We start from the raw sequence: 26,881 nt of genomic DNA on the forward strand, positions 1-26,881 counted from the left end.
TAGTCCCAGCTACTCGGAGAGGCTGAGGCAGGAGAATGGTGTGAACCCGGGAGGCGGAGCTTGCAGTGAGCCGAGATCGCGCCACTGCACTCCAGCCTGGGCGACAGAGCGAGACTCCGTCTCAAAAAAAAAGAAAAGAAAATCCCGCTTGTCACCGCCCTCGCCTCCAGGAGTCACTCTGTGGTCACTGGACTGTGCCCCAGCGGCGGGATCAGCTTCCCATGGGCGGCCGCCCGCACCAGGCTCGTTGGTCACCGCAAACCCACACTGCCTTCCCACGCCAGCTCAGGAGCCAACGCTGCTTCTCAGTGTCCTCAGCCACAGCCCTTGTTCATCGGACACGAAGGGAGCTCACCAAGGACCACCCAATGGTGCAGAGTTCTTATCCAGCCACACAACCAGCTTCACACAGCTGCCCTTGAGGAAACAAAATTTAACTCTGACCTGCCTATGTGTGCCTGCACTGTCTTGTTATTAAATGCGCCAACATATTACTTTAATATTTCGATAACTTTGTCACTTTAATTGGTTTTCTTTGCAATCAGATGTGTTTTATCTTATGGATTTGTCAACATCGTTTGAGAAGAAGCCCATAGGGCTCAGCAGATAACCAGGTGGGCCGTGGCATAAAGTGTTAAGAACGTGCTCGCTTAGGCAATACATGTGCTAAAATTGGAACGATACAGAGAAGATTAGCAAATTAAAAAATGTTAGGAACTCAGTATGGTGAGGTACGGTGCCTCATGCCTGTAATCCCAGCACTTTGGGAGGCCGAGATGGAAGGACTGCTTGAGGCCAAGAGGTTGAAACCAGCCTGGACAACATAGGAGACCCTGTCTCTACTAAAAATAAAAAATTAGCTGGGTGTGGTGGTGCACGCCTGCAGTTCTAGCTACTTAGGAGGCTGAGGCGGGAGGATCGCTTGAGCCCAGGAATTTGAGGCTGCAGTGAGTTATGATGCACCACTGCACTCCAGCCTGGGCAACAGGGCGAGACCCTGTCTCAAAAAACAAAAACAAAACAAACCCCAACAACCTCGGTCTGGAGGATCCATCCAGGTCAAAACGTATGCAGGGTCCTGTGGAGGATCTGTGGGTTCATGCTGCCCTCATGTGAGGCCACGGTGTGGGTCATCCCATGGGCGGGGACACCAAATGGACCACTTGGTTGGGGTGGTGACCTTGAGAGCTCTCTTTTGTGAGGGTCCTTGACAGTGAGCAAGTCGCCGGCTCAGCAGCACCACGGACACGGCTTTCCCACACACCCCCGGGGTTTCGGCAGCCAGTGCTCACCCCCGCCTGAATCAGCCATTCCCCAAGGGGGCTGGTGTCTGGAGACGTTCTCAGTCGGCTGTTCCTGCCACACTTCTTAGCTGGCATTTTCTGTAAGGAGAAGCTGTTCCTCATTAACTAGAAAAGGCCAGTGACTGGTGATCACTTTCCTTTCAAAGCCAATCTTCAGAGGGAGGAATTTGCAGGATGTCACCTCCGGGTGACAAATGACATTTGCTTTCTTCTCCCTCACTCTCTCTTTGGTATCACTGTGGACTTACAGATTTTTCCTTTTTTTTTTTTTCGAGGTGGTGGAGTCTCACTCTGTCGCCCAGGCTGGAGTGCGGTGGCGCAGTCTCGGCTCACTGCAACTTTTGCCTCCCAGGTTCAAGCGATTCTCTTGCCTCAGCCTCCTGAGTAGCTGAGATTACAGGCACCTGTCACCTCACCTGGCTAATTTTTGTATTTTTATTAGAGATGGGGTTTCACCATGTTGGCCGGGCTGGTTTTGAACTCCTAACCTCAGATGATCCACCCACCTTGGCCTCCCAAAGTGCTGAGATTACAGGCTCGAGCCAGGTTTTTATTTAGTACTAGTTTACAATCAAAGTAATCGATTGCTCTTTTTAATGTTCCAAATGACCCACACTTGGCCAGTGGGAGCCCCTGGTGGCCCAGCCGTCCACCCTGCCAGACGTGGGCAAGTGTCCTCACCTCTGGCATGACCAGGTGCCAGGCACACCAGGACCTCACCTGCCCCGCCCTGGAGTCAGCCCCTTCTCCAAAGAGAGTGCTCCACAACCCTGAGTGGCAGGGCATGAAAGCACGGCCCTCCCGCGGGCACAGAACGCAGCCTCCCTCTGCCTCAGGCTGTCCTGTGTGGCCGTTTCCCTCTCTCTCATTGACCTTTCCAGGCCCAGGATTTTCGGGGGGCCCAGAGCGTACATACTTTCCATTTGTAAGGCTTCTTTTCCCATATGCTGCATGATATGGCCTCCTCGGGCATCCAAGGCCCTGCCAAGGGTTTCCAACACGTGTCCATGACAAAACACCAGGTCCTTCTCCTCTCCTCACCCTGTACCCCCACAAGTCCATCAGTAAGTCGTGCTGGCCCCACCTGGACGAGGTTTCCAGCATCTGACCTGCCCTCCAGGCTGCCCTCACCCAGGCCTGCATGCTCCCTGTGTCCCCATCCCCAGTGCACATGGCTCCCTGTAGCCCTGTGACTTTGCAGAGAAGGCCATGTTTCTGAGTCCCTCGTCACCAATGAGGCAGCTGTGGGCAACGGGGAAGGCAGGCAACTTGGCCTCCCAAGCAGGTGACATGTGAGGTTGGCAGCAGCTCCCAGGGAGTCACCGCGGCAGGGACTTCCAAGGTTCCCGAGAGTGCTTGAGAGCTGTCACCTTGCTCCTGGCCTTCCTTAGGGTCCTGTCCAGCAGCTGTGAGAGCCTTTGAGCACCTGCGTCTGAACCCTTCTCGGAACACCTGGAGTGGCTTCCACTCTCTGGGCCAGATCTGACTGATAGCCCCAGACAGCCCTTCACAGGGTCGGGGGCAGTGGAGATGACTCCTTCCTGGGGCCTCCCTGTGACTGGCGGGAAATGTCAGCGACCACTGGCCACCTTCCCACTTGACTCATACCTTAGTTTTCCATGATGACTGTTTCAATGATGGTTTATAAATATCAGATGCCAGGTGGTTTTTCTTTTTATTTTCGAGATGGAGTCTTGCTCTGTCGTCAGACTGGAGTGCAGTGGCGCCATGTCGGCTCACTGCAACCTCCAACTCCCTGGTTCAAGCTATTCTCCTGCCTCAGCCTCCCGAGTAGCTGGGATTACAGGCACATGCCACCACGTCCGGCTAATTTTTGTATTTTTAGTAGAGACGGGGTTTCACCATGTTGGCCAGGATGATCTCGATCTCCTGACCTCGTGATCCGCCCGCCTCGGCTTCCCAAAGTGCTGGGATTACAGGCATGAGCCACCACACCTGGCCAGATGCCAGGTTGTTTTTTTAAAAAAGCGTGTGACAGTTCCTCAAAAATTTAAACATATGAAATATAGAGTTGTCATGTGACACAGCAATTCCACTCCTAGGACAGACCCAGAATACTGAAATCAGGGACTCAAAGAGATGCTTGCCCCAGGAGGCTTAGACTGGCACTCACAATGCCAAAAGGTGGAATCAATCCAGGGTTCCCTGACAAACGAATGGGCAAACTCAGAGTGGCACCTGGCCTGCTGAACATATTTTGGCTCCTGTGCGGGCTGCACCTTTTGTCAATGGGTGTCTATCACCCATATAATCTCTGGCACTGCACTCCAGCCTGGGCGATAGAGCAAGGCTCCGTCTCAAAACCAATAAACAAACTAGAAAAGGTACCAAAAAAAAACAGTGCCAAGAAGAGGAAGGAGCGATGGAATTGCTGTGGTAGGCCCTTAGACACACGTGAAGTGCAGTGATACTGTTTCAGGGTGGAACATGCTCCGTTGAAGGTGTGCGTTGTATCACTTGGCAGACAGGGAGAGGAGGGAAAGCAATTTGAGCTGAGCAAGCTCGCCCTCACCGTGGACACTGGCTGGGCTAGAGGAGAGGCGCCTGCAGAGGGCCCATTGGGTCTGGGGTTGGGGAGGTGTCTCTACTGGGTGCACCCCCCATTTCACTTCCTCCCTTCTGCCAGGCTGGGGGTCCACACACTGTTCTGATTTTCGAGGCTGCCCTCCACACTCCATTTGGCGATGGGCCAAGATGTCTAAGCGGGCCAGCGCCTCCCCGCCCTGCGGAGGAGCCTGCGTACGCCCGGAAGCGCCCGTCGCCTCGCAGCCTGCTTGGGGGCTGTCTGGTGCCATTGTCTACGGTGGCATTGGGTTGTCCGGGCACAGCAGGAGGGTCTCAGAGCCTGTGCCTACCATGGCTGCATCTCTCAAGGCGCCCATAGCGGTCAGCCCTTCCCGTTGCGGCTTCCATGTGGCCAGGCCGAGTCTCCAACGTCTCATTCAGAGGAGGGATTGGCGCAGCCGCCGTGCTCACGATCTTTCCCCTCAATGAGCAGCTTTGGTGAATCATCTCTGAAAAGACAGCTGAATTATTTAAAGCAAGTGCATCCATGAGAAGGAACTGCTTGCTGGGGCCTCAGGCCTTGCTGTGAGCTGTTCACCAGGAGGGAGCTGGCTGGGCAGGGGGTATGAAGGCCGCAGGTGTGAAGGTAGAGTCATTACCAGGCAGGGGCACAGTGTGACCCAGCTGGGCAGAGAGCACTGGCCTGTCTCAGAGGTGAACTCACAGGTCTGGAAATGGTCTGAATAGAAAGGATTGGTCTCCGGAGGAAAGCATACTCTTCCTATTACCAGAACCTTGTGGGGTTTTTATTGATATTTCACTGGATTACAAATGTTGAAAGTGTTGCAAAATGAACATCCTGGTGACTCAAGTATTTCATGGACCCTCACAAACCTCTGCGGACGCTGTTGGACCGGACCCCAAACCACAACGGGGCTGTGGTAGAGGAACTGCACGAAAAGCAGGTTTCCTATAAGGAAAGACAAGAGGAAGCTCATTCTCCACACTCAGACCACTGGGCGTGGTGTTTGGGGAGCCCTTGGGGGAGCTGTAACGGGGCCTGGAGACCTGCTCCATTGCGCCCCCGACCAGGGCCCGGCCTGGCTCTGACTCCGGGGCGGGCGGTGATGCCATCTGTCTTCTGCAGAGGAGAACGCTGGGACCCCCTGGAGCTCGTTTCATGAACGACTCCAAACCCGGATGTTTGCAGTGGGAGGAGAGGAAGGGAGCGCCTGACTGTGTCTTCTTCATCTCCCTGAACACAGGAGGGGGCAGCCTGGCTGAAGGCCTGACCCCTGGGGGGAAAGCGCACCTGGTGAAAAACTGTTTTCTGACTGATGTGATGATAAAAATGAATGGCAGGTCCTTCTCATACTGCATGTGGAAAGAAGGCCCTGGAAGCGCCACTGCTTGGCTCCAGCGCCCCAGCTTGTTCGGAGCAAGCTGTGGCCCACAGGGAGCCCCTGGAGGATCTGCTGGCTTCCTTAACGAAGCAATGCTCCGAGCACCAAGGTGGGGATGGGGGTCTCCCTCAGCGTCTTCAGGAAGGAAACAAGCAGTGCCTTTCCCTGTGGGCCAAGTTCCAGGCCCTGCCCCTCCCTGAAGGGCAAGGGGCATTGGGGGACAAGAGATGGACCTCCTGGGGACACATCCTTTCCCAGGCCAGCCTGAGCTCCAGTTTGATTTTATTAAGGGAGTCAGAAGGGGGCCCGTACAGACAGACCGTCATGGGACCACTATGGCCCAGACACCATGGCCACAGGCCACCACCAAGAAGAGGGCAGGGTCAGGAGGCACAGGGACTCAAGCCCTCCAGACGCAGCAGTCCCGGCCATCTCCTCACCCTGGTCCCTCACCTCAGCCCGACAGGATGACCATCACTGGCCACACACAGCTGAGGAGCTAGGACCCCACCTGGGCCAAACCCTGACGGGGGGGTCACCAGATATCAAAATGAGAGGGAGATGGGGAGAGAGAGAAAGAGGCAGTGGGGAGGAGAGAGAGGATATCTTGGAATTTAATACTATTCAGTGTTCAAAAACCAAGCATCAGGGATAGCCACTTTCGGAATGTCAGAGTAGGGCCCCCTCCAAATCTGTGTCTCCATAAAAGCCGTGAGAATACTGGCAAAAATTATTAAAGTGAACTCTTTCAGAACTCTGGAAATTCACCAAAGGGTTGCAACCCTCTGAGGAGCATCTCTACTAAAAAATACAACAAATTAGCCAGGCATGGTGGCGGGCGCCTGTAGTCCCAGCTACTCGGGAGGCTGAGGCAGGAGAATGGTGTGAACCCAGGAGGCAGAGCTTAAGCCAAGATTGTGTTGCTGCACTCCAGCCTGGGCAACAGAGCAAGACTCCATCTCAAAAAAAAAAAAAAAAAAAACCACTGAATCTCATTGGAACAATGACTGTTGGGCATTTTAGCTGTCACTGTTTCTATTCCCCCCCACCCCTGTACTAGCCTTGAAAACCAGCATCCTGGTACCCACTGGCAGATTAGGGTGGGTTTGGATCTCCCAGAAGCCCCATCCCCTGATAATTGTCACTATTTGACCCATCTGGCAGCTTCCTAGAAACACTCCCCCGCCCCCGCCCCACCACCACCCTTTGCAGGGCTCGTCTTTATTGACCTGACTCAGACCTTACTTATTAGGAACAGCTTTTTCCTGGGGATGATTGTTGAGAACCGTCGGTGGAAACTGCTTAACATCGCAGCTGCCTAGCTGGCGATACCAGTAGGGGCAAACAAGAAGACCAAAACCTTAAAAGGAAAAGCTGGGGAATGGGATGTCCACAGGGGGTTTGAAAGGCTGACATGTTCCTGGGAATCTAGAAATTAGAAATCACTAATAGAAGAAAATCTGGGAAATTCACAGATATGTGGAAGTTAAGTAACATACTCCTAAATCACCAATGAATCAAAGAGGAAGTCACAAAATAAATTAGAAAATCCTTTGAGATGAGTGAAAATAAAACCACAACATACCAAAATTTATGGAGTACAGAAATGAAGTGGTTGGAGGAAAATTTATAGCTGTAAATACCTGCATGAATAAAGAAAAAAGAAAAATAATGAGATACCACTCCATGTCCATTAGAATGGGGAGAATCCAAAGGACTGACAACACCAAATGCTGGTGAGGGCGTGGAGCCACAGGAACGCCCATTCATTGCTGGTGGGAATGCAAAATGGTGCAGCCACTTGGGAAGACAGTTTGGCAGCGTCTTACAAAAGTAAACACGCTCTTTCCATAGGACCTGGCAATCACACTCTTCAGTATTTACCCAAATGAGCTGAAAACTTATATCCACACAAAAAACCTGCACACAGGACTGGATGTAGTGGCTCACACCTGTAATCTCAGCACATTGGGAGGCCGAGGTGGGAGGATCTCTTGAGCCCAGGAGTTCAAGACCAGCCTGGGCAACAAAATGAGATCCCATCTCTACAAAAAATTTTAAAAATTATCCAAGTGTGGTGACACACACCTGTAGTCCCAGCTACTCAGGAGACTGAGGTGGGAGGATGGCTTGAGTCCAGGAGTTCAAGGCTACGGTGAGCTATGATCACATCACTGCATGCCAGCCTGGGTGACAGAGAAGGACCCTGTCTCAAAAAAAACAAAACAAAACCAAAAAACCAACCAACCAAAAACCTACACCTGGATATTTATAGCGGCTTTATTCATAATTTCCAAAACTTGGAAGCAACCAAGATGTCCTTCAGTATGTGAATGGATAAATAAACGACGATGCATCCAGACCGTGGACTATTATTCAGCACTAAGAAGAAATGAGCTGTCAGCTGTGAAAAGATGTGGAGGAACTTCAGATGTGTATTGCCAGGTGAAAGAAGCCAGTCTGAAAATCCACCTACTGGGCGATTCTGTATGGGAAGAGAAACCTGATCTCTACCCTCTTGGGGTCTTCGGCTGGGTCTGAGAATCAAATTGACCTAAGTCAGGTTAACAGGAGAAAAGCAGGGCCAGGCGCAGTGGCTCACGCCTGTAATCCCAGCACTTTGGGAGGCTGAGGTGGGCAGATCACTTGAAGTCAGGAGTTTGAGACCAGCCTGGCCAATATGGTGAAACTCCGTCTCTACTAAAAATACAAAAATTAGCCAGGCATGGTGGCGGGTGCCTGTCGTCCCAGCAGGAGAATCATTTGAACCCGGGAGGCAGAAGTTGCAGTGAGCAGAGATTGCGCCACTGCACTCCAGCCTGGCGACAGAATGAGACTCTGTCTCAAAAAAACCCAAACCAAACCAAAACAAAAAAACTACAGGAGAAAAGCAGACAGATTTTGTTTTACAGGTGCATGGAAGTCCCCACAAGAAGATGAAGACCCAAAGACATGGCCAGGCCTAAATGTCTATAGATTAGGCTGAGCAAAGAGAGGAAATTGTGGAAAAGTCACTAAAATATATGAGGTGACCAAAGGAAGACAAGAATTATTTTAACAAGATCTGTTTGTACAGATTTCTCTCTGCCTGGAATCCCCATCTCTGGTGATAAAAATGTTTCTTTCCTCCTGGTGTAGGGAACTGGGCTCTCATATGGGAATTTAATCTCCTACTTTCAGGAAGAAAAGCGGGGGGTCTAAGTGTATTTCTTGCAGCTACTTTTATTTTTAGTGCCTTTAGCTAAAATAATTCTTATGCCATAGTGGCAGGTTTTTGGCTGGTATATTCCCTTCAATTCCGACTTTATGATGTCTGGAAAAGACAAAACTATGAAGACAGTAAAAAGATCAGTGTTCGCCGGGGTGGGGGGAGGGAGGGATGAATAAGCAGAGCACAGGGGACTTTTAGGGCCATAAAACACTCTGCATGACACTATAATGATGGATCCACACCATGTGCATGTGTGAAAACCCACAGAATGTACACCACCAATAGGCTGGGCGCGGTGGCTCACGCCAGTAATCCCAGCTTTGTGGGAGGCTGGGCGGATCACTTGAGGTCAGGAGTTCAAGACCAGCCTGGCCAACATGGTGAAACCCTATCTCTACTAAAAATACAAAAATTAGTCAGGTGTGGTGGCTCACACCTGTAATCCCAGCTATTCAGGAGGCTGAGGCAGGAGAATCACTTGAACCCAGGAGGCAGAAGTTGCAGTGAGCTGAGACCACACCACTGCACTCCACCCTGGGTAACAGAGGGAGACTGCCTCAATAAATAAATAAATAACCAGAATGCAACCATTTGTCTCTTATCTACCTATGACCTGGAAGACTCCTCCCCACTTCAAGTTGCCCTCTTTCCAGACCAAACCAATGTCTTCTGTATTAGTCCATTTTCACATTGCTATAAAGACAACACACCCAATGTTGCTATATCCCGTATGTTGCTATAAAGACAACATACCGGGTCATTTAGAAAGAAGAGAGGTTTAATTGACTCATAGTTCTGCAGGGCTGGGGAGGTCTCAGGAAACTTACGAATTGTGGTGGAAGGGGAAGCGGCATGTCTTACATGGTGGCAGGCGAGAGAGTGGTGAGCGAAGGGGGAAGAGCCCTTGATAAAACTATCAGATCTCATGAGAAACCCCTCACTATCACAAGGACAGCAGGGTGGAACCCCGGGACCCAGTCACCTCCCACCCAGTCTCAACCTAAACGTATGGGGATATGGGGATTGCCATTCAAGATGAGATTTGGGTGGGGACACAAAGCCTAACCCTATCAACATCTTACATATATTGATCGATGTCTTGTGCCTCCCTAAAGTGTATAAAACCAAGCTGTGTGCTGACCACCTTGGGCATAGGTCACCAGGCCCTCCTGAGTCTGTGTCACAGATGTGTGCCCTTAACTTTGGAAAAAATAAACTTCCTAAATTGACTGAGACTTGTCTCAGATATTTGGGGTTCATATCATAGACCAGGGCAAATGCCTAGTCATGAGCATGGGTACATGGGAAGAGATGGGGACAGGCCACCCAAGAGCAAAGCCAGCTGGGGCACCACAAGCATGGGAAGGGAGTGAGGCCCCACTTCATGAGCAGACTCTGCACTCACCCATCTAGGGGGGCTGCTGGAGGTGCAGGCAGTTGGTATTGGCAGCCGGGCCACAGGGGAATCGTGCACATCTGAACTGAACCCTCTTCCTCAGGACAGACATTTTTAAATTTCACTTAAACCACAACCTCTTCATTATATAGGTTATAAAATAAACTGTTGCCGGGTTTGCTGTGAAATGGCTTACCTCTCAGCAGGCTGCCTGCTGTGTGTATTAATCAGAGTTCAATTACAGACCGTCTGGCGTTTGTGCATGTCCCAGCTGGGCTGGTGCGTACTGTGACAATTGTCCATGCCTGGGGGTCTGTCTACTGGATCCCCAAGGAGAAAGCTTCCTTCGTGGACGGCATGACCATTTCCATGCACACAGCCCTGGTGGGGGGAGCTGGAGTTTGCCCAGGTCCCCCCGCAGTCACAGTGATAGGTACCAGGTCCCTCAGCAGTCATAGCGATAGGTGCTTCACATTTGTTTCTCATTTTATCCTCACGACAACTCTGCTGTCAATTCTGATTCTGAGGTCAAACAATGCTGGGAAGCTGGGTGACCTGGCAGGGACCTGGCCATTGCAGGGAGGGGGCTGCAGATGGAACCAGAGGCTTCCAAAGAGACGGGAAAGCATCCAGTTTGCAGACCAGGAATCAGCACATCTGGAACCATGAGGCAGGAGGAGCTTCGAGATCATCCAGGGGGACCTCCTACCTGCCAGGAACTTCCACTCCTATTCCCTCTCAAGTAGCTCTCTGCTCAAAGTCTCTGTGTAAGCAAGGGTCCCTGACAGCTTTAACTGGCATGGGGGGAAGGATGAGCTGCCTCTCCTATTTAATTTTAATTTTTTTTTTTTTTTTTTTTTTGAGGAGTTTCGCTCTTGTTGCCCAGGCTGGAGTGCAGTGGTGCGATCTCGGCTCACTGCAACCTCCGACTCCCGGGTTCAAGTGATTCTCCTGCCTCAGCCTCCCAAGTAGCTGGGATTACAGGCATGCCCCACCATGCCCAGCTAATTTTGTATTTTTAATAGAGACGGGGTTTCTCCATGTTGGCCAAGCTGGTCTTGAGCTCCCGACCTCTGGTGATCTGCCCCCCTCGGCCTCCCAAAGTGCTGGGATTACGGGCATAAGCCACTGCACCTGGCCTATTTTAATTTTAATTTTATTTTTTTTGTGAGACAGGGTCTCACTCTGTCACCCAGGTTGGAGTGCAGTGGCACCATCAGGGCTCACTGCAGCCTCGGCCTCCCCAGGCTCAAGTGGTTCTCCCACCTCAGCCTCCCAGGCAGCTGGGACTACAGGTTCATGCTAGCATGCCTGGCTAATGTTTCTATTTTTTGTAGAAACAGGATCTCGCCATGTTACCCAGGGTGGTCTGGAATTCCTGGACTCACACAATCCTCCCGCCTCTGCCTCCCAAAGTGCTGGGATTACAGGTGTGAGCCACCACATCAGGCCTGCCCCTCCTATTTTGTTCCAATTATTTACGAGGGGTTGCGCAAAGAAGCTCTCCAGCTAAAGGGACTGAGCTTTTACTCCCTGCAACAGTGTGACCTCAGGCAAGTTAGTCTCGGAAGGTGCTTCTGCTACACAGGTATAGCATGCAATGAACGGGGGCTTTGTCATGACGACGACGATGGTGATGATGGTGCTTTGCCCTGATTCTGATTGGCTGGGTTGGTGAAGGGCTGGGGCGCTTCTTCCTGAAGATGATCCTATGAACCGCCCCAGAGAAACACTCCTGCATCTCACAACGTTCTACCTCGTGGTCTTGTCTTCTCTTTCCTACCAGATTCTAAATTCTCTTCCCAAGAGGTGGCACGAACCTGTGAGTCCCAGCTGCAACCCACGGAGAAGCAAGCGAGCCGTGTCCCTCATCGATCCGGCCTGTCAGCACCTCTGTCTCTCCATGCAGGCCAGGCGGCTCCAGATGCGGGACTTGCTCCTGGCAGCTTGGCAGCTTTGCATCTGTAAGGCATATATTACTGTAGAGTGCCTTTCAGCGTTAAGTCGTTTACGTGTATTGCAGAAAGACAGCGAGGAAAAGAGAGACTGCACTTGTTATGGGCTGAGCGTTTGGGTGGGCGTGCCTCCCTCCAGATTCACATGTCAAAGCCCCAACCCCCAGCACTGCAGAAGGGGACTGCGTTGGAGATGAGGTCCTCACAGAGGTGATTAGAGTAAAACGAGGTCACTAAGGTGGGCTCTGATTGGATGTCCTTGTAAGAAGAGCAGATGAGAGGCCGGACGTGGTGGCTCACGCCTGTAATCCCAGCACTTTGGGAGGCCGAGGTGGGTGGATCACGAGGTCAGGAGATCGAGACTATCCTGGCTAACATGATGAAACCCCGTCTCTACTAAAAATACAAAAAATTAACCAGGCGTGGTGGCGGGCGCCTGTAGTCCCAGCTACTCGGGAGGCTGAGGCAGGAGAAATGCATGAACCCGGGAGACGGAGCTTGCAGTGAGCCAAGATCGCGCCACTGCACTCCAGCCAGGGCGACAGAGCAAGACTCTGTCTCGAAAAAAAAAAAGAGCAGATAGATGAGGACACACACAGAGGGACAGCCCTGGGGGATACAGGGAGGAGTCGGTGTTTACATACCAAGGAGAGGCTTCAGAGGAACCAGCCCTGCTGACACCTTGATCTTGGATGTCCAGCCCCCAGGATGTGAGAGGATCCGTGTCTGTGGCCGAAGCCCTGCAGCCTGTGTGCTGTGCACAGCAGCCCAGGAAGCAAATCCAGCACATCAACAAGGCTGAGAAAACGCTTGTCTTTGTGGCCCCTACTGCCGGAGGCCACCACACGAGCAAGGGGTTGCAGTCTCCCTGCTGTCAGAAGTTTGCTCCATGTCCTTGCAGACACCACCCCCATTGTGGAGCTTCCGGGAGATGGGTGCTGCTCAGGCTGGGTGCACAGAAGGGCCAAGGCAGGGCAGGGCTCCTATATCAGGGCCTGGGTGGGGTTGCCAGGTACAGCCCTATTGGGGAAAGGCCTCTGAGGAAGTGGATTTGTAGAGGAGAGACTCAGGGACCGAATTTCAGAGAAACCCATCAGTGGCTTTCCCCTAGTGCAAATTCACCTGATCCTCGCAGAGACCTATGAGACCATCTGGGCAGCAACCACCACCACTTTTGACCATGCAGGAAGCAGAGGCTCTGAACAAGACAATCTGCACCCAGTAGAACCCCCAGAGTCTCCGGACAAGACGATCTGCCCTAACAGAACCCCCATAGCCCTGGCACGCGCACTGACTCCTCCAGCATGGCCACCCCTCCCCACGAGGCGCACAGACTCCTCCAGCATGGCCACCCCTCCCCACGAGGCCGTGTCCGGAGGCAGAGGGGGCTTTCGGTGGCAGAGAACCCATGCCTCCCGCCCCTCACTGCACCGCGCTCAGGGGGCACCAGGGACTGAGCCCTTCCAGCTCTGGCAAAAAAGAGGAACAAAAACACACTGATTTTACGAGACCAGGTTCAGTCTGTGGCCTGTCCCGACACTAAAGGATGGCTTATTTTTTAGTGTAATGACAGGACCAGGGACGTTAGGAAATTAACCAGATGAGAACTGAAACTGAGGGAAGGGCCCTGAATTTCCTCCTCTAGTGTTTCCAAGAAGTGACGCCAGGCTTGTGTTCAGCGGCCTATGTGGTGCCTTCCTCCGTGGTGGCCCCAGGCAGGAGGGGTGTGGTCTGAGTGCCCTTATCTAACGCTCGCTTTTCTCCCAGAAATAACTCTTCTGTTGCTCGAGTTTCAAAAAAGAATTTTTTTTTTTTTTTTTTTTGACAGAGTCTCGCGCTGTTACCCGGGCTGGAGTGCAGTGGCGCAATCTCATCTCATTGCAACCTCTGCCTCCTGGTTTCAAGTGATTCTCCCACTTCAGCCTCCTGAGTAGCTGGGATTTCAAGCACCCACCACCACGCCCGGCTAATTTTTGTATTTTTGTAGAGATGGGGTTTCACCATGTTGGCCAGGCTGGTCTTGAACTCCTGACCTCAAATGATCCACCCGCCTCAGCTGGGATTACTGGGATTACAGGTGTGAGCCACTGTGCCCAGCCTTGAAATTTTTTTGGGTGGGAGGGGTACACAGAGAGCGTTTATATGGTGAATGCTGATGGCAAACATCATCCAAGAGAGACAAGATGGGAAAAGTGCTGCCACCAGAGGCCCTAGGGAGCCTCAGGCTAGATACGAAATATCACCCAGGGAAAGGCCTGGGCTCTGGGCAGGCTGGCAAGGCCCTCAGCCATTCAGCACCCTGCAGACAAGCATTTCAGAGTCGATGCAACCATTGCTGTCCTCATGCCCTGCCACCAGCATCTCTCCTCCTTCCTCTGTCATCTCCTCACCCAGTGAGACAAGAACATGCCGGATTTCCATGCCCATGATGGTGCCATTTTCTTCCTTGTCAAACACCTGAAGTCTTTCCACATAATCCTCATAGGTGCCCTGGTCCTTGTTCCCTGCCACCGTCTGCAGCAGGGGCAGGAAGTGCTCAAAGTCCAGCACCTTCACGTTCATCTCATCACTCTTGGGGTTCCCCAGGACCAGGAGCGCTGCGGCGTTGGTGGGATTCTGGTCCAGGGCCCTCATCATGTCCCCACAAGGGCTGGGAGGACCTTGCCATCACCTGTTCAGTCAAACAGCCAGAAGGCAGCCTTGAACTCTGCGCTGGTCATTGGTGAAGTCACACATCTTGACTGCTCAGCTCTCCAGGACCTTTCCCTGTAGTAATGGCTCAGTGAAATGAACGGCTCAGTGAAATATTTTATAATCATGATCCGTGTCTATGCCTAAATCGCCCTGCCTAAGACACTGAATAGCCTTCCGATAAAACCCCCTTTCATGCCAACTCACTGGGCTTTTTTCTGGAAGACTTCCTTGGCCCCACTAGCATCAGTACTTGAGCGGCTCCTTTCCCTATTTCTCGGGAATTAGGTGGTATATTGGATCTGTAAGCCATTGGGTTCTCCTGCATGCATTTAAAATACCAAATTGCCGGGCGCGGTGGCTCACACCTGTAATCCCAGCACTGTGGGAGGCTGAGGTGGGTGGATCACCTGAGGTCAGGAGATCAAGACCATCCTGGCTAACATGGTGAAACCCCGTCTCTACTAAAAATATAAAAATTAGCCGGGCTTGATGGCAGGCACCTGTAATCCCAGCTACTTGGGAGGCTGAGGCAGGAGAATTGCTTGAACCTGGGAGGTGGAGGTTGCAGTGAGCCCTGCTACACTCCAGCGTGGGTGACAAGAGCAAAACTCTGTCTCAAAAAGAAAGAAAAAAAGAAACAAATAAACAACAACAACAACAAAAAAACAAATCTGTCGGGCTCAGTGGCTCACGTCTATAATCCCAACACTTTGGGAGGCAAGCTGAAAAAAAAAAAAAAAAAAAAAAAAAAAAAAAAAAAAAAAAAAAAAAAAAAAAAAAACTTGGGAGGACAAACAAAGGCGGGTGGATCACCTGAGGTCAGAAGTTCGAGACCAGCCTGGCCAATATGGTGAAATCCCATCTCCACTAAAAATACAAAAATTAGCTGGGCATGGTGGCGTGCACCTGTAATCCCAGCTACTTGGGAGGCCGAGGCAGGAGAATCGCTTGAACCCGGGAGGCGGAGATTGCAGTGAGCCGAGATCGTGCCATTGCGCTCCAACGTGGGTGACGAGCAAAACTCTGTCTCAAAAATAAACAAATCTGTTGGGCGTGGTGGCTCATGCCTGTAATCTCAGCACTTTGGGAGGCCAAGGCGGGCAGATCACCTGAGGTCAGGAGTTCCAGATCAGCCTGGCCAACGTGGTGAAACCCTGTCTCTACTAAAAACACAATATTAGCTGGGGGTGATGACACACTCCTGTAATCCTAGCTACTCAGGAGGCTGAGGCAGGAGAATCACTTGAATCTGGGAGGCAGAGGTTGTAGTGTAGTGAGCTGACATCGCACTATTGCACTCCAGCCTGGGTGACAAGAGCAAAACTGTCTCAAAACAAACAAACAAAACAAACAAATCTGTTGGGAAGCTAAAGTGGGAGGATCACTTGAGCCCAGGAATTCAAGAGCAGCCTAGTGACATAGTGAGACCCTGTCTCTACCGAAAAAAAGAAAATTTAGGTGAGCATGGTGGCTCACAACTGTAGTCTTAGCTACTGGGGAGGCTGAGGTGGGAGGATCACTTGAGCCCAGGAGGTTGAGGCTGCAGTGAGCCATGATCACACCACTGCACTATAACCTGAGTGACAGAACAAGACCCTGTCTCAAAAAAAACTCCAAATTTGAACAGGTGAATTTTTTTTTTTTTCGAGACAGAGTCTAGCTCCAGGCTGGAGTGCAGTGGCGCGGTTGGCTCACTGAAACCTCAGCCTCCTGGGTTCAAGTGATTCTCCTGCCTCAGCCTCCTGAGTAGCTGGGATTACAGGAGCCAGCCACCATGTCTGGCTAATTTTGTACTTGTAGTTGAGATGGGGTTTCACCATTTTGGCCAAGCTGGTCTTGAACTCCTGACCTCAGGTGATCTGCCCACCTTGGCCTCCCAAAGTGCTGGGATTACAGGAGTGAGCCACCATGGCCTGGCTGTTAATTTTTAGAAACCGTAGGTATGTTTTGTTTTGTTTTGTGTTTTGTTTTTTTTTTTTTGCCCCAGAGTACAATTTGAAAAAATATTTGTGTAAAAGAGAAAAACTAAAGTTTTTGCTTGCTCGTGTGCACATGGCGTGTGTCCTGGTGTGCAGGCGTCTGGGAGGAAGGGAGGCCTTCCTTTGAGAGATGGCATTTCCCTGTGTTTTCTGAGGGGGAAATGCATGGCTAAGGAGTTGAAGTGGGTCTGTCCCCTTCCCTGTGACAGGAGCCTGCCCGGGGCAGTGGCTCCTGCCTTCATGAGGAGGCTTTAGTGAATTTAAGGGACCCATGGATGGCTCTTCAGTTCGGAAACAGGGGCACAGGCGCCTGCCCTTGCCTGCAGAGTAGGGTGTGGGCCCCGGGAGGTGCTCTGGTCAAAGCCGCATTTCTAAGCAAGCGGGAGGCTGAGGTCTCCTTTGCAGGCCCCTGTGTCACACAGGCCTCCAGGCGGTGGACATTCAGTGGGGTTGGGTCGTTTGTAGGCCCCTGGGTCACATAGGCCTCCAGGCGGTGGACACTCAGTGGGGTTTGGGTGCACAGGGCATGAGGGGTGTCGTAACCTCTGTGAAAGACACCAGAGGGGAGTGGGACTGGCAGGTAAGCCTCAGACCCAGGCCCCGAGCAAAGGCTGGTGGCCAGGAGCATGGGGCCACACACCCTGCCTGCTCGGACTGGCTGGGGTGCCTGAAGAGGGCAGTCTCGGCCTGCACCCCAACAGCCTCCACTTGGTCTCTCTCTGTCTCTGCTCCTCCCTCAGCCAGGACCTTGGAGCCGCTCAGACTCTGACACTCGCTGAGAGGGTGTGAAGCGTGGATCACAGCTCCCAGCTGTCACCTGCCCAGGCCCTGCGCTGGGCTTTGCAGGCCCGCAGTCTTTACCATGTGGCCACTTCACAGTGCGGTTACTGTCGCCCCACTTTGCAGGAGGAGATGGGGTCTGGACTCACACCCAGGGCTGCTACTCTGTGCAGACACTTCCCCACCTGCTGGCGTTGGCCTGCTCTTGTGACCTTGACTTTGACCTCCTGGCTGATGAGGCCAGGCTCCTCTGGGAGTCGCTCTGTACTCTCTGCTGACCCCTGGGATGGGGGATGGATGTGTTACAGGAAAAGGGTCCAGATCTAGACACCAAGAGGGGGTTCTTGGATCTTGCACAAGAAATATAATTCAGGGCGAGTCCGTAAAGTGAAAGCAGTTTATTAGGAAAATAAAGGAATTAAGAATGGCTTACTCCATAGAGACAGCAGCCCCAGGACTGTTGGTCGCCCATTTTTATGGTTATTCTTGATGACATGCTAAACAAGGGGTGGATTATTCATGCTTCCCTTTTTTAGACCATATAGGGTAACTTCCTGACGTTGCCATGGCATCTGTAAACTGTCATGGCGCTGGTGGGAGTGTAGCAGTGAGGATGGTCAGAGGTCACTCTTGTGGCCATCTTGGTTTTGGTGGGTTTTATCCAGGTTCTTTACTGCAAGCTGTTTTATCAGTAAGGTCTTTATGACCTGTATCTTGTGGCGACCTCCTAGCTCATCGTGTGACTTAGAACGCCTTACCTGTCTGGGAATGCAGCCCACTAGATCTCAGCCTTTTATTCAGCCCCTGTTCAAGATGGAGTTGCTGTGGTTCAAAAGCCTCTGACAGATGGCAACAATCTCATCGGACTCGGCGCCTCCAGACTGAACTCGGCTTCTCAAGAATCATTTCCAGGGGCGAGGTCTTAGTGTACCCAGGGTTTCTAACCTCTTTGCTGTGAAAGATCTTGTTTATAATTTTTGCCTCTGTAGAAGTCTATGTTTAAAAAATAATGTGTCTTCTAGGAAAAAAAGCTTTTGTTTGCATTGTTTTCCTGTTACCTTTTAGCCAAAAATAGTTAACGTCCATCCAGTAGAGATTAGTGCCCACACGCTGGAGTTCGCGTATTTACAGCAAAGTTATTATCTTTCGTTTTGGTAAACTTTTACATCTGAGATAAATATAGAGTTGTCTCTGGGCTTTTAAGAATGCCGGAGTTACCCCGAGGTCCCCTGGCTCTCCCGGCATCCTCTTGGAGATCAGGGAAATCTGGGTGGGAACCTACTCATTTTACAAAAAAAAGAAGCTAAGACCAAATGGGTAATGTCCTTGTTTAAGGTCACAGGCTGGCGCTGAGCCTTGGCTCTCAGCTCCCCGGGCAGTCGCGTGACTCAGCGTCCAGCCTCACCTGCTCCAGGGCCCTCCCTACTGCCAGCCGCTGCCTGTCCTCTCCCCTGACCTGCCTTGAGCCAGACTGGGCCCCCTGGGCCTCGGGCAGGGCTGGATGGGCAAGTTGTCCAATGAGGCCCCCTCAGAACTGGAAAGCCTCCTTCTGGGTGTGAGGTGGGCAGCAATCTGCATTTGGCCCTGGGATCACCTCTCCAGCTCAGTTTGCTTCTCTGTGAGGCCAGATGTCAGCAAGTTCAGGCTGAGAATTAGAGTGAATAATGAAGAGGGGGCCTCTTTCCCAGGGCCTGGCTCATATGCACTGTGGACAACAAATACCAAAAAGGCTGGGCACATGGCTCACACCTGTAATCTCAGCACTCTGGGAGGCCGAGGTGGGTGGATCACTTGACGTCAGGAGTTCGAGACCAGCCTGGCCAACATGATGAAACCCCATCACTATTAAAAATACAAAGATAGCCAGGCGTGGTGGCGGGTGCCTGTAATCCCAGCTACTCCGGAGGCTGAATGAGGCAGGAGAATTGCTGGAACCCAGGAGGCGGAGGCTGCAGTGAGCCAAGATCGTACCACTGTACTCCAACCTGGGCGACAGAGCAAGTCTCTGTCTCAAACAAACAAACAAAAAAATGACTTTTCCTCTTTTCATTCCTAGCAAAAATCCCCTCTCTGGACAAATACTACTCAAGGTCAGAATCTCCCTTTGCCCCCAGTTTTTCATTGAGGGGGCTGAGGATCTCAGTCTCCCTTTCTTTTTTTTTTTTTTTTTTTTTTTGAGATCCAGTCTCTCTGTTGCCCAGGCAGGAGTGCAATGGCATGATCTTGGCTCACCACGAGTCTCTTTCTTAATAACCAACCCTATTACCGGGTCAGGAGAAGCTGCTGGCGCTGTGGCTGCATCAGGGCCTAGAGCCGGGCTGCCTGCCTCTGCTGCCCTGTGTGCTGGCAGATAAGGTAGGGAGGTTTGTTATGCCTCAGTTTCCTTAAAGGTAAAATGGGGTGTCAGTCATCTCTACCTTGTGGCCTGGTTTTGGTTAATGAACTAATCTACACACATAACAAGGGCTCAACAGAGGTTAGCGATGACGTTTCCTGCCAATCTGAGCACCTGTGCGCTGGAACCCTGTAAACAGTTGAGGGTGGGTGGCTGACTTCCAGCTCCCTTCAAATGCTTTTCTGAGTGTTTGCGCACCGGCGGCTCTCCAGGGGCTCGGCTCAGGTCTCAGTGACCACAGATTCTAATGAAGAAAGGGTCTGTCTCTGTCATCCAGGCTGGAGTGCAGGGGGCACGTTCATGGCTCACTGCAGCCTCGACTCCCACCTAAGCCTCCTGAGTAGCTGAGACTACAGGTGTGCTGTATCACACGCAGCTGATTTTAATTTTGTTGACCAGGCTGGTCTGTCAGTGAAGTTTTACACCATTGAGACAAACATAATATTTGGGGCTGATCTAAAAGCTCAAAGTGAGGCTGAAGGAGCCATCCAATGTTTAAATGAAGAGGTACATCATAATTCATTTTTAATAAGTATGCAGAGCTGGGCGGCTCATGCCTCTAATCCCAGCATTTTGGGAGGCCAAGGTGGGAGGATCGTTGAAGCCAGGAGTCTGAGAGCAGCCTGGGTAACAGAGTGAGACCCCATCTTTACTAAATAAATAATAAATAAATAGATAGCTGGGCGTGGTGGTGCATGCTTATAGCCCTAGCTATTTGAGAGGCTGAGGTGGGAGGATCCCTTCAGGGATCCTACAGTGAGCTATGATCATACCACTGCACTCCTAGCCTGGCTGACAGGGGGACACCCTTTTTCTAATAATAATAATAAATTATAAAATTTATAAATTATAAAATGTGTGCTTGTGATAAATCTAAACATTACTACCTAACATACATAGAGATTTTATTACTATAAAATTTCCTTACCCTGCCCATTCAGTGTCATATCTTCACAGAGCCTTCTGGACTTGTATCTGCCTATGTTGTTTTCTGTTTGTTTGTTTGTTTGTTTGTTTGTTTGTTTTGAGACAGAGTCTCGCTCTGTCACCCAGGCCAGAGTGCAATGGCTAGATCTCAGCTCACTGCAACCTCTGCCTCCCGGGTTCAAGCAATTCTTCTGTCTCAGCCTCCTGAGTAACTAGGATTACAAGAGAGCACCACCACGCCCAGCTAATTTTTGTATCTTGTTTTAGCAGAGGTGGAGTTTCACCATGGCTGGTCTGGAACCCCCGATCTCAAGTAATCCGCCCGCCTTGGCCTCCCAAAGTGCTGGGATTACAGGTGTGAGCCACCGCATCCGGTCATTTTGTTTTTTTTTTTTTGAGATGGAGTCTCACTCTGTCGCCTAGGCTGGAGTGCAGTGGCACAGTCTTGGCTCACTGCAACCTCTGCCTCCCAGGTTCAAGCAGTTCTCTGCCTAAGCCTCCGGAGTACCTGGGATTACAGGCGCCTGCTACCACGCCAGGCTAATTTTTTTTTTTTATTTTTAGTAGACACGGGGTTTCACCATCTTGGCCAGTCTAGTCTTGAACTCCTGACCTCGTGATCCACCCGCCTCAGCTTCCCAAAGTGCTGGGATTATTACAGACAGGTGTGAGCCACCGCGCCCGGCCATATTTTGTTTGTTTATTTTAAATAAAGCACATCATTGTATATTCACTGCTCTGCACTATTTTTATTTTTTAATTTAACAGATCTTGTAAACTATATCCTATCTGTGTACACAGAATTATCACATCACAACTTTAGAAAAATGTTTTAAATTAAAAATGCTAAATGAATGTTCTAGAGTTTATTTAACCAAGTGTCTGGTTGTTCTCAGCCTTCCCGTGATTATAGGTAGAGCTGTAAGTCAGATCCACACATCCCGCAGGTGCCTGTGGGAATTTATCTGTGGTACAGATTACCCAAAGTGACATGAGGGGTGAGAGGTTTTACAAATGGTGAATTCCACAAGCTTTGCAAATCTTAACTCCTTTTTCAAGAATAAGGGAACTGTGAGTAGGACAGGTGCACAGTACTTTCATTTTATTTCAGTCTAAGTATTTTCCGAAATAATTTGGGGAGGCTTAAAGGGAGGTGCACGCTGGGTGCGGGGGCTCATACTTGTAATCCCAGCACTTTGGGAGGAGGAGGTGGGAGAATACTCGAGCTCAGGAGTTCAAGATCAGCCTGGGCAACACCGTGAGGCCCCATTTCTACAAAAAAAAAAAAAAAAAAAAAAAAAAAAAAAAAAATTAAAAATTAGCCAGACATGGTGGTGTGTGCCTGTGGTCCCAGATACTTGGGAGGCTGAGGTGGGAGGATCACTTGAGCCCTGGAGTTCAAGGCTTCAGTGAGCCACGACTGTACCACTGCACTCCAGGCTGGGCGACAGAGCAAGACCCCGTCTCAATAATTAAAAAAAAAAAAAAAAGGAAAAAAAGGGGCATAGTAGACAGTACCAGTACTTGGTATTTTAAATGGTTTTCAAATGAAGCCCACCCAAGCTCAGCAAGTCCAGCCTGGGCCTGAGGACCTGAGCAGGCGCCAGGTCACACAAGGTACCGGGTGCAGGAGGCGGAGCCCGCAGCGGGCCCTGCTCTGACAGCGGCACCTGCGCGGCCTCCGCGGGTTCGGGGATCGGCCGCTGGCCAGGTGCAGGGGACGGGGGAACAGGCGCCGCTGTGCTGGGGCTGAGATGGCTCCGCGGTCTAGAGGGGACGGCGTCAGCGCCCGCGGGGGTTCGCAGGGCAGCTCCGGGGCGACCCCCACCCCCGCCACGGTCAAGTGTCGATACAGTGTTGCCAGCCGGGTGCCAACTATGAATAAGTCCACGGGCGCAGCACGTGGGCTGAAACGCGATCCTTCCGCGGAGCCGCTCTCGTGGAGCCGTCCCCACCGAGCCCGCCGCGCGGCGACCCCTGACGGCGACCCTAAGCCCCGGCCGACCGGGGGAGGAGCTCGCGCCCGAAACTTCCCCGGCGCCCGCAGGAGACCCCGGCAGGGGAGATGCCGGGGCCCAGGCAGAGCTCGGAGGCGCCTCCCGGCCCCACCCCGCGCCCCGGCCCCCTCTGTCCCCGACCCCGTCCGTGGGAGCCCTCGCGGGACCCCAGCCTGGTCCTTCGCCACCTCCCCCCGTTCAGCCCGGACCTCCGTGATCCCCTTCCCCCCGCGCCCCCCGCGGTCCCGGCCCGTCCGCCCCCCTCCCCCAACGCGGTCCCCAGCCCCGTCCGTTAGCGGATCCCATGCAGGCTCCGCACCCGGCCCCGCCGGCGCCCTCGGCCCACACCTCCCTCCGCGCGCGTGTCCCCCCGTGACCTCCGTTTCCCCGTGTTTCCCCCCGCGTCCCCCCCCCGCCCCCCCGCGTCCCCCCCCGCGTCCCCCCCCGCGTCGCCCCCCCGCGTCCTTCCCCCGTGTCCCCCCGCGCGTCCCCCCAGCGTGTCCCTCGGCCGCCCCGCGCGCGCCGGCGGAACTGTGGGATCGCCGCGCACAGGAAGTGGCGGCGGCGGCGCGGCCGAGGGCGGAGGGCGGCGGGATGGGGGCCGGGGGCGGCGGGCGCCGCACTCGCTGAGGCCCCGACGCAGGGCCGGGCCGGGCCCAGGGCCGAGAAGCGCAGCGGCCGGAGCGGGGCCGCGGAGGCGACGCCGGGGACGCCCGCGCGACGAGCAGGTGGCGGCGGCTGCAGGTGAGTACCGAGGCCCCCGCCCGAGGTCGGGCCGTCTCCCACTTCCCCCACGCCCCGCCGCCGCCCGAGGTCGCCCTCCCGCCGCCGGAGGTCGCCCCTGCCCCAGCCGTCAGACCTCGGGCCGCCCGGGGCCCCGCGCCGCAATGGGCCGGCCGCGCTCCGCGGGGCGCGGGGCCTGGGAAGGCGCGGGGCCGGGAGGGGGTCTGGGCCCGGGTCCTGTGCGCCCTCCGCATCCCCGGCCTCCCCGGCGGCCTGGTCCAGCGCGAGGCCCCGGCCACTTCCCGCAGCAGCCTCGGTGGCGCTGGGCCCAGTGGGAGGCCCGGGGGTTCGAGGCCGGGGCCGAGGGAGGACGAGTGGGTTCCCGCGGGGACGTCCCATCCCTCCGTCCTGGACTCTGCTCCGGGCCCCGCTCGGCTCCCCCGTGGACAGGACGCGCCCGCCGCCTGGTTTCGGGGCGCGGCGGACCCGGGACCCCCCCAGGGGCCTCCTCCTCGCGCGCCCAGGCCGAGGGTGCAGTTTCACTTTGCCGCTCCGCGCGGGGAGGGTTGCGGGGCCCAGGGTTGACTGTGGGTTCGGCCCGGAGACCGGCGGCGCGTTTGCACCGGGAGGGTCAGGGGATGGGGTCAGTCCGGGAACAAGAGCCGTGGGGGCGAAAACCCACCCCTGGCCACCCCAGGACCCTTGGAACACTGGTCCCAAGTACTTAGGAAAGGAGGGTTATTAGTATTTGAAGCTAGCTGAAAATGGTGCAGTTTTTTTTTTTTTTTTTTTAACTTTGAGAGAAGTTTAGTGACATGGGGAAAATGCTTTTATAAATGGCTTCCCAGACCTTTAAAAAAAAAAAAGCAGCACAATTTTAAAAGCCTTGTCTAAGAGAATACTTGAGCAGTTGGGTTCTTTTTCCTGGGAAACATGATCTTAGTAGAAGGAAAGATGTGGGCTGTTGGCCTCCAGACAGAGGGTGATGAGCGTGCTGCTCTTATTAAAAATGAAAGCCAACGCCGAGAGCCTGCTGGGGGCTGGGAGGTGGGGCGGGCGGCGGGCCCAGGCTACTAGAGGGACCCAGGATCCTGCAGCTTTTAAATTGCAGGCGCGGCTGCTCCGACTCGCTTAGGAATTGCTAAACTTCTCAGTTTAAAAGCTTCAGAGGGCTCTCCCGAGGATGCTGAGCACGCTCTTAATTTGGTCACTTCTTTGCTGCTCCCCCTCCCTCTTTCCAACGAATCCCCCTCCCCCACAGAGTTCGGCGTTAGCCTGTCCCTGTTACAACTCGCTTCTTGTATCCATTTCTGGTTACTCTTAAGTATCTTCTTGAGGACATTGTCTAAAAAGCAGCTGCATGCCATTGACATTCAGATCGAACAGGGCCCCTTGGCCTTAGAAGGTGTAGGGGCCTTAAGTGTTCTGAAGCTGACTTCATGGAGTGGCCGCCCTCTGTGGTCACCCTACCTGTGTGTGGCCCTGTCCTGGCGTATCTGCCAGGGGCACGCGCTGCAGCAGCCTGAAGACTGCTGGGTTAAAGGCAGTGTGGCCGGGTGGGAAAGTCCCCAGGAGTGTGGATTCTAGAACAGGCCTTACTGGAGGGAGGGTGCTGCCCCGCCCCAGGCTGGGCCCCAGTGCAGACTCCACGCTGGGGAGCTACACCCTGTGCCTGGACGCGCGTCTGTGTGCCAGGACTGGGGAAGCAAACTGAAAGTAATGGTTTTATTTTGGAAATTAGAAAAAGAGCATTCACCAAAGTAATCTGTTCCGTCCCTGCCGTAGACATGTGACTGATACGCCTGCCTCCCATCCCCTCAGCACTTTGACCTCGTAAACAAATGGTCTGACAAAACAGGGCTTGAGTTACTTGCCCGAGGTTATGTCACGGAAAGGCAGGGCCGCCTTTAGGGTAACATCCCCGGAACTCCCACCTCCACAGACCCGTCCGGGTGCTGGAAGTCCGTGGATGCTATCCCTGGTCAAATCAGAGGTAGGTGGGAAATGTTGGAATTCTCCTAAACAGGGAAGGGGAAGATCAGAATGTGTGTTTGAGAAGAGCCTGATTTCCTGGATTCCTTTGGAGGAGGGGTGTCCTTAACTCGCCCAATCACATTTACCCTGTTCATCAACCTTTAGCGCCGCTTAGGCTCTCACAGTGCAGACCCCACGGCAGAGCCCCTACTGCTTGGCACTGAAGAGCCAGTGCAGGCCCATTGTCACCATCAAAACCCACCTCTGGTAAATTCAATGGCTTCTGCTTCCACGCTTTGCCTCCCTCTCTGGCCTTGTCAAAAACTCTTGTGATTTCCGTGTTACAAGGTATGGCTGGTGGAACTGGCGTTTCTAGATCACAGCATGGGACGTGACTGGCTACATTTGACTGTTTCCTTTTTAATGACTTGTTTAATGTGAGATCTTAGCTACTCCATCTCATTGCAAGATTTTTGTTACAGTAATACAGTAAAGTTGGACTGAGTTTTCTTTTCTTTTTTTTTTTTTTTTTTTGAGACGGAGTCTCGCTGTCACCCAGGCTGGAGTGCAGTGGCGCGATCTTGGCTCACTGCAGGCTCCGCCCCCGGGGGTTCACGCCATTCTCCTGCCTCAGCCTCCCGAGTAGCTGGGACTATAGGCGCCCGCCACCTCGCCCGGCTAATTTTTTTGTATTTTTAGTAGAGATGGGGTTTCACTGTGTTAGCCAGGATGGTCTCCATCTCCTGACCTCGTGATCCGCCCGCCTTGGCCTCCCAAAGTGCTGGGATTACAGGCGTGAGCCACCGCGCCCGGCCAAAGTTGGACTGAGTTTTCTAAAGACAGTTGCTCAGAAATTTCATGGGAATTTACTTTTGGTTAACCTAAGAGTGTTTGGGGTTTTAAATGGGTCGTTTCAAGTGGTAAAGTAACATGACCATGAATCGTCTGTCCTTCCTAAAACCACTTCATAATAATTTCAAGATTAATTCTAAATTACCAATTTCAAAATGCTGCATTTTAGGCAAATGCATTAATCGTTCACCTTCTGACAGGCTTTCATTTAGTCATTTAGAAGTGGCCATGTTTTGATTTTCTTTGTCAAGCAAAGTGCAGGAGACTGGCACTCTAATAACCTTGGGACAGTGTCTGTGTTTAGTTTTGGAGGCGGGAAGGCCGAGTTGATGGTGAAAGTTGGCGTTAGTTCTTTCTGCAGGGCCAAAGTCTGTACCTGGCTATTAGGCTACATGGATGCTGGGGTTAAATTGGCCACATCTTTTCCCAAGCCTAGGTAGAAGGATTGCAGGTAGGATATGTTTTAAATGTTACTGGTGGTGAATTGAAAGCAACACAAGTATCCTTCAGTGTGTGACACGCAGAAATCTCCCTCCTGGCTGGCGTGCCCTGTGTCACTTAGGACTCAGAGTGGAGCTGGGTGCTCTTGGTGGCACAGTGTGCCTGCAGCCCAGAGGCCTGTCCCCAGTGACTGGGAAGGCCATGCGTCATTGATGGAGATGAAAGCGGGTAGGGAATGAAATGCATAATACATAACAATAATGATGAATTATAAAATGAGCAGCAGTAAAAGCTGTACAAGGAAATACCTGTCCTGAGATCGAT

The 26,881-nt window shown here is 52.7% G+C and overlaps 2 protein-coding genes and 1 pseudogene across 3 annotated transcripts in view; 2 read left to right on the forward strand and 1 right to left on the reverse strand.

Moving 5' to 3' along the window:
- The window catches only part of RRP1 (ribosomal RNA processing 1), a 50,800-nt gene extending 38,754 nt beyond the window's left edge, over positions 1-12,046 (forward strand). Inside the window, exon 13 of the mRNA XM_030805995.1 lies at positions 11,627-12,046. Within this exon, the coding sequence (XP_030661855.1) occupies positions 11,627-11,808 (182 nt within the window). The 3' untranslated portion in view covers positions 11,809-12,046. The remainder of the gene's footprint in view (positions 1-11,626) is intronic.
- A 1,813-nt stretch (positions 12,047-13,859) lies between these two features.
- Positions 13,860-14,531, reverse strand: LOC100579200 (annotated as a pseudogene).
- An 8,557-nt stretch (positions 14,532-23,088) lies between these two features.
- AGPAT3 (1-acylglycerol-3-phosphate O-acyltransferase 3) overlaps positions 23,089-26,881 on the forward strand; it is a 121,259-nt gene continuing 117,466 nt past the window's right edge. The window contains exon 1 of one of the 2 annotated variants that reach the window (XM_030806361.1): positions 23,089-23,311. The gene's annotated coding sequence lies outside the window, so the exon portion shown is untranslated. The remainder of the gene's footprint in view (positions 23,312-26,881) is intronic. The other variant, XM_030806362.1, reaches the window with a different exon arrangement.

The sequence above is a fragment of the Nomascus leucogenys genome, chromosome 25 (assembly GCF_006542625.1).
Source record: "Nomascus leucogenys isolate Asia chromosome 25, Asia_NLE_v1, whole genome shotgun sequence".
Taxonomy (NCBI): Eukaryota; Metazoa; Chordata; class Mammalia; order Primates; family Hylobatidae; genus Nomascus; species Nomascus leucogenys.